Here is a 15,761-nt window from a genome sequence, read left to right on the forward strand (position 1 = left end):
AAGATTGAGGGGAGTCTACAGTACGTTGTTAAGATGACTGGTACGACTCCAAAGATCAAGAGAAGACGAAGATTCCTAAAGTATTTGTAGGATGATTCCATAGTTGAGAAGGAGAGTCAATCTCTTTTTTTTTTTTTTGCTTGACTGGAAAAGATTACAATGAGAGTAGAAAGCTTTGTTGTTTTATTTATTCCTCTTCAGAGCTTCAATTCTAGTTTTCTTTGTTTGGATGTAACCTTAAAGGTAGCTATGTCAGTGGTGTATTGTGTAATGTACTCTGGTTAGGGTGCATGTGCTGGGTAGTGTATTTTGTATAATGGCTCTTTTTGACAACCCTTACTGTACACCGTTATTAAAATAAAATCTTATTTTTGTTTTATTTTTTTTGGTTTCATGAACTACATATTATGAACATTTCTTTTGTCATAATATCTTGTATGAGCTTTATATTACAGATCATTTCGAGAAATACAAAGAATACAACTAAAAGGGGAGTTCTATATATATATATATATATATATATATATATATATATATATATATATATATTAAAAAAAAACTATAAGAGGAGTGAAATCCACGCTCCTTATTTTATAATCTACACTCCTTTTTTCCTTTTTTGATTTTTTTTTTTAAAAAAAATACAAATTTGAGCTATTAAAGACAAAATTTAAGTTTTTTTGAATAACATCATCATACAGATTTTCATTAATAAAAGGTCAAGTCAGAATAGTCATTACATACCCTCCCGCTGTCATATATAGATAGACAAGAAGTTGTGATACAATCACGGTGGTACATAGAATAGGTCTATTCATTAGACATGTATTGCTCACTTATTTAAAGCAAGCATATTCAACTATGAGCTAACAAAGCATAGTAATTAATAGGCTAAAGTTTAACAAAAACTAATATAAATTTCCTTTCCCATTAGGGAAGGAATTCTACCAACTCAATCGATCTTTTGGACCCAAAAAGTCCAAGCCCAGAAATCCACATGACTCCAATCTCAGATAGAGGCCCAATAAGCCCATACAGGATCAAACCCAGCAGTAGCCTAGGAAGCCCATGAAGAACTAAACCTAGTTGCAGCCTAGGAAGCCACTAAGATGTACCCGCCGCCATATGAAACTCCGGCCGGCCTAATAGCCGCCGCCCAATCCACATAGATTGCCCAATCAACACCTCCATCTCTGACACGGAATGGGAGGTCCAGAAACTGCGAACTTTGGACAGTAAGACAATCCGTTCTTGATCTACCTCTTGTATTTCGCAATATGAAGGAGGTAAGCACTCTTGGTCGTCGTCCATATACTCATGATTATGAACTTTATTGATATGTGAAGCATGCCATTGACTAATGCCATCAACTATTACTTTTGTTAAAAACAAAGCATCATCAGTTTTGAAACTTTGACCAATATAAGGGTGGAAAACAGCTTCTAATGAGGACAAGTATGATGTTATCTCACTCTTTACATGCAGGGAGTATCCATCCTCACCGCAAGCAGCCACATCGCATAGGGCCACCACTTGGCCACCAGAACTACTGCCGTGAAAGACAGTCATGTTCATCCTCTTACAAATATTAGAAAACTCATTCTCATCTCTGAGCCCCGATTTTAGGAGGCCACCAACCCAGGAGAGCAGACAAATCCTCGACGATCTAGAGACACCACCATGTTATGGCTTAGAGTTTGTTATTCTGTTAATAAGTGTCCTAGTCTTTAGGATGTTGTTACAGCTTTGAATTCTTCCTAGTTTAGTTACCACGTTTTTAGCTGATAACGTGGGCTGCATTTGAATTTTTGTTTTATCTTGTAAGGCTATTATATAGCCATATCGCATCTCAAATAAACTAAGTCATTCTCTCAGATTGGTCTTGTGTTCTTGATCTATTGCTATCTTGTGAGATCAATAACTCCTAACAATCTGGTATCAGAGCCCCCCACTGGGGCCTGAGAAAAGAAAGCTGCAGTCTTTCGAGTGACTCACAAACAAGAGAAGAATGAGTGAAGAGAAGAATTTCCTGCAACCTGCCATACCACGCTTTGATGGTCATTACGACCATTGGAGCATGATTATGGAAAACCTTTTGAGATCTAAAGGTTATTGGAGTCTAGTTGAGACTGGTTATGAAGAATCACAAGTAGGAGCAGCGTTGGGTGAGACGCAGCAAAAGCAATTGGAGGAGTTGAGGGCTAAAGACCTTAAAGTGAAGAATAACCTGTTCCAGGCGATTGACAGGACCATTCTTGAGCAAATTCTGGAGAAACGCACCTCGAAGCAGATATGGGATTCTATGAAGAAAAAGTTCGAGGGAAATGCTAGGGTGAAGCGTTCGGCTCTACAAGCGTTGAGAAGAGATTTCGAGATTCTGGAGATGAAAGTAGGTGAGACTATCACTGATTATTTTGCTCGTGTTATGGCTATTGCTGACAAGATGAGGAGTAATGGTGAGCAAATGAGAGAAGTTACCATTGTGGAGAAGATCCTTAGGACTTTGACCGATTAATTTAACTATATAGTTGTCTCGATCGAAGAATCTAAGGATATTGATTCACTCACAATTGATGAACTGCAAAGTTCACTCATTGTGCATGAACAGAAGTTTCATAAGAGTCGTGGAGAAGAGCAGGCACTCAAAGTAACACACGAAGAGAGATATAGTGGAAGAGGACGTGGGAGAGCTGTGTTCAGAGGAGGAAGAGGCAGAGGAGGGGGTCGTCAACCCTACAACAAAGCCATCGTCGAGTGTTTCAAATGTCATCAACTTGGACACTATCAATATGAGTGTCCAAAGTGGGATAAAAATGCCAATTATGCGGAGTTGGATGATACAGAAGAAATGCTTTTCATGGCTTACGTAGAGGTGCATGGAGCAAGTCGAAATGACGTATGGTTTCTTGACTCAGGTTGTAGTAACCATATGTGTGGTGATCGATCATTGTTTTGTAAGCTGGATGAAGGGTTCAAGCAGATGGTCAAGCTAGGAAACAATATGAAGATGAGTGTAGTTGGAAAGGGTACTGTGAGATTGTCTCTCGATGGTCTCAATCACATAGTAACTGGAGTGTTTTATGTGCCGGAACTGAAGAATCATCTTCTCAGTATAGGTCAGCTGCAGGAAAGAGGGCTAGCCATTCTAATTCAGTCAAACAAATGCAGAATTTATCATCCATCAAGAGGTTTGATCATCCAAACCGACATGACTGCAAATAGAATGTTCGTTCTGCTATCCAACACTCAATTCACTAAGATGCAAACAAAGAAGGAAGTGTGTCTTCAAGCAACCACACAAGACCTAGCTCATCTATGGCATCGTAGATATGGTCATCTAAGTTATAAAGGCCTCAAGACTCTGCAGCTCAAAGAAATGGTGAGAGGTTTTCCTAAGTTCTCTGAATCCAGCGCTGTATGCACTGATTGCTTGAAGGGTAAGCAACACCGAGACTCTATTCCCAAAAGGAGCACATGAAGAGCATCCCAGAAGTTGGAACTTGTTCATGCAGATGTATGTGGACCGATTTCTCCGATCTCCAACAGTCATAAAAGGTATCTGATTTGCTTTATAGATGATTTCAGTAGAAAAGCATGGGTGAATTTCCTAGTTGAAAAATCAGATGCATTTGCTTCTTTCAAGTTTTTTAAGAATTGTGTGGAGAAAGAGACTGGTTTGGCCATTAAGTGTTTGAGGACAGATCGTGGTGGGGAATTCACTTCAGGTGAATTCAATGAATATTGCAAGAGGAATGGAATAAAGAGGCAATTAACCACTGCCTATACACCGCAACAGAACGGTGTTGCAGAGAGGAAAAACCGGACGGTGATGAACATGGTGAGATGCTTATTATCTGAGAAAGGTATTTCGAAGACCTTCTGGCCTGAGGCTGTAAATTGGACCTTCTATGTGTTGAACAGGTGCCCCACACTATCAGTGAAAGATGTGACTCCGGAGGAAGCTTGGAGTGGAGTTAAACCATCTGTAGAACATTTCAGGGTTTTTGGAAGTGTTGCACATGTTCATATTCCTGAAGCTTGGAGGACAAAACTTGAAGACAAGAGTTATAGCTGTGTTCTATTGGGAGTAAGTGAGGAATCAAAAGGGTATAGGCTTTATGATCCGGTCTCAAAGAAAGTTGTGATCAGCCGTGATGTTGTATTCGAGGAGGACAAGAAGTGGGAATGGGATAAAAGCTACGAAGACCAAATTCTACTAGACTTGGAATGGGGAGACGAGGAGGAGCAAAATGTTTCAAGTGAGTCTGAAAGAGAAGATGCAGATGACAATGAAGAAAGTGATGAAGTACTACCAAGTCCTATAAGTGTGGAAGGTTCTCCAGAATCCTCTAGTTCAGAAGAAGGTAGGAATCGAAGAGTTCCGGTATGGATGAGGGACTACGAAACTGGTGAAGGTCTCGACCTCTCTGATGAAGATATTAATGTCAACATGGCTCTCTTTACTAGTGCGGATCCAATATGGTATGAAGAAGCAGTGAAGGTTGATAAATGGAGGCAAGCCATGGACTCAGAGATGAGATCCATTAAGAAGAATGGAACGTGGTTTCTAACAGAGTTACCAAGAGGAGCTAAAAGAATTGGGCTCAAATGGGTATACAAAACGAAGCTGAATGAGCTTGGAGAGGTTGAGAAGTACAAAGCTCGCTTAGTTGCGAAGGCTTATGCACAAGAATATGGAGTTGACTATGAGGAAGTGTTTGCACCAGTTGCTCGAATGGATATGGTTCGAATGATTCTTGCCTTCGCTGCACAAAGAGGTTGGAACATTTACCAACTTGACGTTAAGTCAGCATTCCTCCATGGAGAGTTGACTGAGGATGTCTTTGTTGAACAACCAAGGGTATGAAGTGAAGAATGAAGCTCACAAGGTTTATAAGCTCAACAAGGCGCTGTATGGACTCAAGCAAGTACCTAGGGCTTGGTTCAGCCGGATTGAGTCATATTTCCTGAAAGAAGGCTTTGAAAGATGTGATAGTGAGCAAACACTTTTCATTAAAACCAACAAGCAAGGTAAACGTTTGATTATAAGCTTGTATGTTGATGATTTAATTTACACTGGGGATGATGAGGCTATGATTAGTGAGTTCAAAGGTTCGATGATGAAGGAATTCGATATGTCGGATTTGGGAAAAATGAGGTATTTCCTCGGTATTGAAGTGATGCAGTTTGGTGAAGGGATCTTTATAAGCCAGAGGAAGTATGCAATGGAGGTTTTGAAAAGGTTTGGGATGGAGAGTAGCAATGAAGTTCATAATCCCATCATTCCGGGGTTTAAGATCTTTAAAGATGAGAATGGAGTGGAGGTTGATGTCACTTTTTATAAGCAATTGGTGGGAAGCATGATGTATCTAACATCCACAAGGCCGGACATAATGTTTGCAGTTAGTCTGATTAGTAGGTATATGTCAAAGCCAACAGAACTTCATCTCATGGCAGCCAAGAGGATTTTGCGTTATCTACAAGGAACAGCTGGCTTTGGGATTCTTTATAGGAAGGGAGGGAATAAGGAGTTAGTTGGCTTCACTGACAGTGATTATGCGGGTTGTTTGGAGGATAGAAAGAGCACGTCGGGTTATGCTTTCATTCTGAGCTCTGGAGCAGTTGCTTGGTCGTCATGAAAGCAGCCAATTGTTACTCTTAGTACAACAGAGGCTGAATTCGTAGCTGCTGCAGTGTGTTCATGTCAGGCCGTGTGGATGAAGAGAATTCTGAAGAAACTTGGCTATGAAGGAAGCGAAAGCACTACCATTTTCGGTGACAATAGCTCAGCGATCAAGTTATCCAAGAATCCTGTGATGCATGGTAGAAGCAAACACATAGATGTGCGTTTTCACTTCCTACGGGAGCTGGCTAGGGAAGGAGTCGTGCATTTGAAGCATTGTGGGACACAAGAGCAGGTGGCTGATGTGTTAACTAAACCACTTAAACTGGAGTCATTTCAGAAGTTGAGAGATCAGTTGGGAGTGTGTAAGGCACCTGCAGTAAACTAGTAGGCAATCTAGTTTAAGGGAGGGAATAGAGTTTGTTATTCTGTTAATAAGTGTCCTAGTCTTTAGGATGTTGTTACAGCTTTGAATTCTTCCTAGTTTAGTTACCACGTTTTTAGCTGATAACGTGGGCTGCATTTGAATTTCTGTTTTATCTTGTAAGGCTATTATATAGCCATATCGCATCTCAAATAAACTAAGTCATTCTCTCAGATTGGTCTTGTGTTCTTGATCTATTGCTATCTTGTGAGATCAATAACTCCTAACACACCACGGGTAGCGCTCACAGCATTGGATCTAGTCCGATGGTTTTGAAAGGGCAGAGAAAATTGACAAGGATCTGAAGATCGGGAAATGTAGAGAGACTCACCAATCCCTGATAAGCTTGGACGGAGATCTGTTGAGGTTTCAACGTTGCCGGAGTGCTTTTCGCCATCACAAGGGAACAAGTTAGAGTGAGCGAGAAGAGGGCTCGCCTAGAGAGAGACTGATGGCAAGCCCTAGAGGCGCAGTGCAATAAGACAAAATTTAAGTTATTAAAAAAGAAACATGAAGTGTGGATTGTAAAATAAGGATTGTGAATTTACTCCCCAACTAAAATCATATTCTCTAAGTCTTATACAAAACAATTAGAAGAAGTTAAGTATGATAAAAAAAGACAACAATTAGAAGAAGTTAAGTAGGATAAAAAAGATAATTTAATTAGAAGAACATACAAATGCTAAAAAAAATTGATTTTTTTTTTTTAATTTAAATAAAGGGCTGGTGCGGCTGCCCTCAAGCCTTGATTAATGAAACTGTCGAATACAAGGGGGGGGGGGACATTCAGCCTAAACCCCTGATTACCATAAGCATCTAGAATATTTTCCGAAATAATATCAGAAAACTCTACAGGAGACTTGTATTCTAACAAGCACCAACTAGCAAAGAGTGCAATAGCTACTCCATTTGCTTTAACATAGCAGTGACATAACGGAAAGAAAACTCGATATGTACCCCGTGTACAACATAGCATAATTACCTGCTTTAGCACAGCTTTCCTCCTACGTTGTCGCCGAAAAGTAAATACAACGACACTTAGTCTCACCCGGCCATTAGGCGGTAGCGCCCATTTGACAAAACAAAGAAGTCGCCGCCGACCTAGAGCAGACAAGGCACGTAGAGTGCATACACAGGCACAAAGCCCGATTAGGCCTACACAATATATGTAGGATTTTATTGGTTGCATAAAACACATCCAACCTAGATAACTTAAACAAATAAAAATTGTAAAAAATAAACATAAAACAACTTGGGCCGGACCCAAACAGTGGGCCCAAACCCAAGCATAATTCCGAGAGCATAGGATGTTCGTGTCACCATGCCGCCATCTCGCATGCAGAAACCGCGTCGTCCCACCACCGGCGACAGACCCGTCGCACCGAGCAGGCGCCGACCATCCCTCCGTCCGTCCTTCAACCCCATCACACCGGCAAGAATCATCTCCCCTCCCAACCCTCTCCACCCCTTGCCACATAGCGGCTCCAAACAAGATCGAAGCATGCCCAAACCAGATCAGAACAATCCGATCTGATCGCAGCACTTTAGATCCCCACCTCGCCGCCACTGACTCGTCGCCACCAGCCAACCTCCCTTCCCCCCGTCTGCACTCCAATCTTGGGGAGATCAAAACCCACCAGCCACCGTCCCACCGTCTGCACCCGAACCGGACGGAGCCTCCCCGCGATTTGGACAACATCACCAACACCATGCAGCCTTCCCTTCGATTGGGATTATTCAAGGAACATCCACATCCGGACACTGGGTCCACTATAACCCGTCCGACGACGACGCCAGGAGGGCGTGCCGGCGGACGAGAATCGGATTTCGTTGGCGACTGCAGAGGCGGCTCTCTCTAGATTTATTGAATTTTCTTTTTAGGTAAAGGGTGATTCTAGTTAGACCTCCAAATTTAATATTTGGACCTCCCTAATTTTTTGAAAATTTTAAAATCCAAATCTACCCCTGAAAAAAAAAAAAAAAAAAAAAAAACTGAGATCTTCATGATGGTCGCTGTCGCTGCTCCTAGACGTAGGAGAGTGATTTCTGGCTTATGACATCAAAGTTTATTCCTTCAGTCTGCTAACGACAGGATTGGATTACAAAAATTCCATAATTTCTTCATGCTTCATTTTGTCTTTTGCAACTATTAGAATTGTTTTCTTTTTGGAATCTGGGTCAAGCGTTATTCACAATTCAATATACATTTGGTTGTGAATCATTCTCAGTTCTCAACTACTATTGCTACTTTAATTGGTCTTGATTTTCTGTATGAATTTTTGTTAAGGTTTATTAATCAAAATTCAAGGTGAGAGCTTGACGAAATCTCCTTCAATTCCCATCCTCCATCAACATTGATGGAAGAAACAAAAAGAGGAGAGAGATAGAGTTTGATCAAGTTAGGAGTTTGGAGACGAAGTCATCCATCTTGCTTCACAACAATGTTAAGAGTGTTTTGGTGGAGAGAGAGAGAGTCACAAGATTTAGGTCGCAAAGATAACGGTTGAGACGGGAAAGAGGAGGTAAAACTGAAAAAAGAAAAAATATGGGTAAAATTGGAAGTTTGATGTGTAAAAATATCAAAGGAGGTCCATCTAGTAAATAGAGAGGTTTAAATAGAACCACCCTTAGGTAAAACCACATTTTGTTTAAAAACAAAAGGAGTGAGTCTCTGAATTTGATATTTGGATCTCCTTAGATTATTGTAAAAAATCATTCTTATTTACCTTGGCAAATGACATGACATTACAATTTTCAAATCTAAAATTAAACTTTTCTCAAATAAAAGAGAAAACAAAATTACTATTTGGAAAATCAAAATCAAACAAAAGCTAAAAAGAAATAAAAGAGGAAGAAGAATAACAGAATAAGGAGTATCTGTGCACGATCAAAAGAAAAAAAAATTAGCACACGAACACGTGATTTGTATTCATGTTATGCTATAGGAACTATCCCTTCTGCTTCTGAATCTCGTACAGCTAGGCTACTAGTGGTCTCTTTGGCGACAATGGTCTCTCTCTCTCAGATTGGTCTCTTTGGGAAATTTAAGAGTGTTGAACTTTAGATAAGATATTCCCAGCTGGTACAGCCTCATAGGCCTTTGGGGTGCTAAATCTGCTTCGTATTAGATTATGTTACATGATAAAGTTGGGAGAATATGAGACAAAGTTTGGAATGCTTGTGTGTTACCTACTGACTGTATTAATAAACATGCTTCTTCTAGTTTACAGCCGCTAATATTGGTCAATAGAGGAATAGAGGATGGGAAAAATCAAAGTTGTTAACCCTGAGGTAGAAGATTTGCCAAAAGAAAGGGGAAAAAAAAGGTGGAAGAAGAAGCAAAAGCTAGGAAAAGAATGCCAGACGCAAGTTAGGTTAGCAAGACTAGTATAGGTAATTGATACCATAAACTTCAAAACTAATTCTAGGTCTAAACCCTAAATTTAGTTGTTTTTATGTCGACAAAAGAATAAGATAAATACGAACCTGTGTTGTTGTTGTAAGTATTGTTTAGTTCCAATTAGCAAAGTAATTGGGAGGATGGAGATGAGAGCTTGGAGTTTGAAAGGATGATGAGAGCTTGAAGTTAGAGAAGACGATGTTCCTCTAGGTTTTTGGCTTTTGGCGTGTTCTTGTGCTATTTTTTTTTTCTTTTGATCGTGCACAGATACTTCTTATTCTGTTATTCTTCTTCCTCTTTTATTTCTTTTTAGTTTTTGTTTGATTTTGATTTTCCAAATAGTAATTTTGTTTTCTCTTTTATTTAAGAAAAGTTTAATTTTAGATTTGAAAATTGTAATGCCATGTCATTTGCCACGTCACCACAAGGTATGTTGAAATCATTCAAATAATAAATCTGAACCATTGTATATTTTAAAATCTAATGGCTCACAAGGTGTGTCAAAATTTGTGTAAAAAAAGTGTCCCTTGATCCGGACCTGTCATTTGCATAGGTTATTTTCATAAAGAATTTTTTTTTTTAGCCTCTCTTTCATTTCTTTTCATTTAGTGGTGATTCGTTGCGTCGTCGGATCCCAGGTCACCTTTATGAAATTTGGCATCATTTTGACTCAGTTGCTCTCCGATGTGACTTTACAGGTCAAGAGTGTGATGTCGGAGAGAGAGCTATTGAGATCGGTGGATCTACAGGTGCAATTCGCAATCTGTATAGAATACTTGGGTGAATTTGTGATGATCAATGCTTTAGCAAGTGTAGAGCGCAAGTCGTATGTTAATGGCTGGTTGAAGCTACAAATCCTTATTGGTGGAGTGCTGTAATATGATGGCAAGCAAAATAAAGTGATGGCTTCTTTTCAATTCATAGTTATCATTTTAGTTGTTCTAATTTTTAGATTTGTGTTCAAATTTCAAATAAATTCATACTCATTGAGAATCTATTTTGCTTTTTTTTTTTTTTTTGGAATAAGGACCAGTGCGACTGCCCTCAAGCCTTGATTAATGAAATTGCAGAATACATAGGGGAGATATAGTGCCTAAACCCCATATTACAATAAGCATCAAGAGAACTTCTTGATCTTGAGATAATAACAAGAGTCTCAACTAAAACAATCTATTCTAGCAAGCACTAACTAGTAAAAACTGTTCCACTGGCCACTCAATTCACTTTATAATGATGGTGGCATACCGGAAAGATAACTCTATAACAAAAAAATATCATTACAAATAACACAGTTTTCCCACTATGTTGCCATCGAAAAATAAATCCGGTGATACTTAGTTTCACCCGACCACTAGGAGGCAGCAACAATTTGACCAAGCAAGGAACTCGCCGCTTATCTAGGGCAGACACGTTAGAGTTTGCTGCCGTTTGCTAAAGTAAAAAACTCGTCACTTATCCAGAGCAGATAAGACACACAAGGTGCACAGACGGGGACCAAGCCCACATTGTCGTACCAAAAAGTGGTTGAGCAACTTATTAGCCCAACTACCAACAGGAAAACTAAGAATAATTAAGAATTTGAACATAATAATTAAACCATCTTGGACCCAGATTGATACCCCAGATCCAAGACACACCAGCCCAAGACGACTGGTGCACAAGTACAACCAGCCCAGCCACCACCATCGCGCCGCCAAGCCCGCCGCGCCTCCGCCTCCTCTAGTTTCCGGTCACCGAAGAGACACTATTGCAGACCGAGCACCGTCGCGGCAAACTCACCGCCACAACCTCAAAACCCGACCCAGGACGACTCCCTCCGCCGCGCACTGTCCAATTGCCTTGTGGCAAAGATCAAAACAGCGGATCCAACCGCAGAACCAACCAGAAAGGGTGCGAAATCCAGCCACACAACGGGTGCTTGCGTCGAGATCCCATCGGATCGGATCTGATCTGATCCGTCGCCACCATCTGCCGCAAACCCACCATCGACTGAAACCCACCCAGACACAAGGAGCCTCAATCTCCACCGGCCTACACCAACATCCCGTCCGGCCGCCCTCGATACACGCCGACGAGGCCAGAAGCCAGCGCCAGGGCCGACAGGCACAAACAGCCACAGGGTTCTCAATTTTGCCATTTTCTAAAACTCGTAGAATTTAGGCCAAGTTGACCCCATTACCATTACAGGGACGAAAAAATATTGCACGCAGAAAAACATTAAGAATAGACTAATCTGCAATTTATTTCCAAACCACAAAAATATTAAAAGAAAATTACAACACCAAAATCACAAAATTAATTATTATCTGTGATTTTCATTTGCCACAAATTGCACAGCCGCCTAGAGGCAATCTCGCTAACCGACGGCGAGAAAGTCACCGGCGCTCCGGTCACAGAAACTACTGGTCCGACAAATCGGAGGCGAGCCGAGACGCAATGGCGGAGTGGTACATGATATCGTGGAATGCGGAGGTCTCCAGCGTCTTCTTCCGGAGCTGCTTCGCCTTCTCTTCCGTGAAGCAACCCAGCGCGAATCTGGAAACGGGCGGGTTCGGGTCGCGCCTGGAATCCGGAGCCGTGCTCAGATTCTGCGGCGGAGGGGCGCCCGTGATGTAGTCCGGGTCGAACGACATGCCGAAGAGCGGGGCCCACCAGTTGGAGTTAGCGGGCTTGTTGCGGCGATTCGGGTCGGGTTTGTGGGAGGCGGAGGAATCGGCCCGGATCGAAACGAGTCGGAAAGCCGTGAGAGGAGTCGCCATTCGTCAGTGTTGGGGATGAAGAGATGGAATCGGAGACGAGGGTTTTAGAGATGGAGAGAAACGGTGGGAGAGAAAATACGGGGGGTCGCCGCTTTTGATGGTTTTTGGGTTTTCATCAGCTGTGGTTACAGGTACAACTGAAACTCCTACACTTCCATCTCGATTGGGTTTTGAGTGTTTGTACTTTTGAGAAGAGCATGGGGTATAATGGGAAAGAAGGTTCTTGTGGGTGATGGGTACAAGTGGAAAGGGGTGTAGGTGATTCGAGTTTTGTTAGGGAAGTGGATAAGATTGGACAGGTGGAGGACGTGGAAGAGTGTGTTAAGTGGGCTCGTTTTCTCTTTTTTATTATTTTCCAAGTGTTCTTTTTTGTTGTTTGTTGACCTTTTCTGCACTTTTTGAAGACTTGGTAAGTAAGAGATATTTTCAATTGCGAAAATTTTTCAAATTATGGGCCATTGTTAAATAAGGTTTTTATATTTTCAGAACTGTAACATAAATGCATGGACAATTATTGATCAAGAAATTAATGTTCAACCACCCTTAGATGTAAATTCAATGGTGGAGATAATTATTATTAAGTTGAGTTGATTTGTTTTCCACAATTGGAAACACCATTGTCCAACTCTTACTTTCCCTAGGAAAGCTATGTAATAAATTGAAAAAGGGAAAAATTTTCAAACAGTATATGAACTATGGGCCATTGTTAAATAAGGTTTTTATATTTTCATAACTGCAACATAAATACATGAATTGTATCGAAAAATTCTGATGTGCTTTGAGAAAAATTGAAATCAAAGATTAGGTTGATGTTCTTATTATTTGGTCTTTTTTTTTTTCCTGGGTTTTTATGTTGTTGTGATGAGGTGATGAGGAGATTATGAATCTGGGTGACATTTGATCTAAAGGTTGTAAATTTTTGGGCTCTGGTTGATGGTTTGGGCTCCAAGAACTTATCTTTCTTAATGGCATTTGGCTAACTTTTGATGTGCTTCGAGAAAAATTAAAATAAAAAAGCTAGGTTGATGTTCTTGCTATGGAGTTTTTTTTCCGGGTGTTTAATTGGGGATCTTGATTTTCATGGTTTGATCTTAATCTCTCACTCTTGGATGATTAGTGAATTGTGAAACAGAAAGAGAAAGAAGTCAAATGACCGAGAGAGAGAGAGAGAGAGATTTTATCACTAAAAAGACGAAATTGCCCTTAAAATATGACGGAAAACATAAAAACTAATGGAGCAATTAACGGCCTGTATCGAAAATGGGTCGGGATCCATAGTCCATGTATTTATATTGCAGTTCTGGAAATATAAAAACCTTATTTAACAATGGCGAATAGTTCATGTACTGTTTGAAAAATTCTCTCCTTTTCAATTTATTACATAGCTTTCCTGGGGAAGTTGATGATAAATTAGAGTTGGACAATGGTGTTCCCAATTGTGGAAAACAAATCAAAACTCAACTTAATAATAATTCTCTCCACCATTGAATTTACATCTAAGGGTGGTTGAACATTAATTTCTTGATCAATAATTGTCCAGATGAACATGTTTGGGTGTTCACTTGGTCAGTTGCTGACAAAAAAAATTATGCTAAACTATGATTGAATTTACATTCAATGATGGAAAACAAAACAACTCAACTTAATAATAATTCTCTCCACCATTGGATTTAAATCTAAGGGTAGTTGAGCATTAATTTCTTGGTCAATAATTGACCAGGTGAACATGTCTGTAGAGTTGGATTTAGGAAAGATAGAGATGAACTTGCTATAAGCTATATAGATATCTTTTACATGTCAAGTATTTGAGTTAGCAAAATTGAAGGTGCAAATGAATCTGAACTCCGGTTAATGATGTGCTGGATTTGTTGCAACTATGAGAAAAATGTACTCAGTTTCTAGGAAAGTCTTCAGTTTGTTAATATACTAATACATCAATGGTAGAGTACTAGTCCATTCAGTAGTAGATTGGGGAGGACTGGTACTGGACAAAATGCCAAGTATTTCTAGGAAATACTTGTAACTCTCTCTCATGCTTCTTCTCATTATAATCCCAAGCCTTTTTTTTTTTGTTTCTGAGCCATGGAGATTAAGATATGATATTCATTATCGAAGATGAGAGTGGGAGGTTAATTGCATTATATCAGTAATTTATGTTTAAAACCCTCCTTATTGGGTAGAGCTTTGAAGGTCTGTATTTTCCAAACGGACAGTGATTTACTTGGTTCAGAGAAAGGTAGTAGAACTTCATAAGCATGGTCTAGTCATGGTAGAAGGGCTAGCTAGATGGCAAGTTTTGAACGGAAACTCTATCAGAATTTGGGCAGACAACCGGATCCCATACTCTTGATGTGGTCATTATATCCCCGAGATAAAGTTACAACGACTATTTTAATTACCTCCCCACAATGCAAAGATTGTTTGAGAAGAAAGGTTGTAGAAAACCCTATATGCCCTAGTGCAAGTCAGCCTCTGAATTAGTTGAATATTTTCTTTTTCTGTCCATCCATGGAACAAAGAAAGTATTAATCGCAAGCAGTACCAAACCGGTTACTTAGAAGTTTGAGACGATGGTTGACACTTGATTTTTAATTAGTTGGAGCTTTGTGTTTTAAGTAAAGTTTTTTTTACGTAGAAGCTAAAGAGAACTTTGTGTGTGACCAATCAAAGTTGTGTAATTTAAGATTTGTTTTACAACCTTCTGTTTCATTGTTGGCTTTGGTGACATTTTATTTTTACTTTATAATTTCTACATTCTAATTGCAGAATCTTCTTATTTTCTATAATTGGGATGTAAATCACACCTAAATTCGAGGATAAAAATGGTTCCTGAATTAGGGTGTGACAACTCCCCTTTTTTTTGTTTTTGATCAAATAATTGCATTCATACGGAAGAAGTTACAAGCGGTATGAATACTACAAACAAGGCCACTAATGGACCACTTATAACAAGGTCAGACCAAAAGGCCTGAACACCACTTCCAAATAGAGCTACCAGATCTCCGGTACACCATGAGGCACAGAAAATGGTCAGACCGACCAAGAAGACTCAAAATCCGACGAAGTGCCAACATCGTTGGTAAGGAAATGTCGGCGTACCAACTGGGTAGCGGCTCTAACCCAAGAAGGAATAACAAATACACGAGCAGCTCCGCCTCCTGAGAAGTGAATACTCGTGATAAATGCGGGTGAACAACATCATCACTTGGTCAGTGGTGTTTAGTAATGAAGCACCAACCAGACCACAAAGAGTTAACAATAATCCAAATAAGAATGCAAAACAAGAAACAGAACAAGCTAAAACAAACAACAGGAGAAGCAACAGCCTTTCATTGTAAAGTGCAATTTTTTTATAAAGTTTTCTTAGTACATATATTTTGCAACTTCAGAATATTTTGTTTATGTGCATAAATGAAGAAAAACTAGCATTATAAGTAGGATTTTTTTTTTTTTTTAACTTTTCCATAATTTTACCTGAAAAACAAAACACATTTAGGGTCCATTGGAGATGCTTGATCATGCTATTGTGTGATTTCCATAAGTTTTTTTACATCT

At 39.8% G+C, this 15,761-nt stretch overlaps 1 protein-coding gene across 1 annotated transcript; it reads right to left on the reverse strand.

Annotated features, from left to right (window-relative positions):
• Positions 1-11,846: 11,846 nt before the first annotated feature.
• Positions 11,847-12,206, reverse strand: LOC133729237 (uncharacterized). The gene has a single exon (XM_062156734.1). The coding sequence runs from the start codon at positions 12,204-12,206 to the stop codon at positions 11,847-11,849; it is 360 nt and encodes a 119-aa protein (XP_062012718.1).
• Positions 12,207-15,761: the final 3,555 nt, after the last annotated feature.

This window comes from Rosa rugosa, chromosome 1 (assembly GCF_958449725.1).
Source record: "Rosa rugosa chromosome 1, drRosRugo1.1, whole genome shotgun sequence".
Classification (NCBI taxonomy): Eukaryota; Viridiplantae; Streptophyta; class Magnoliopsida; order Rosales; family Rosaceae; genus Rosa; species Rosa rugosa.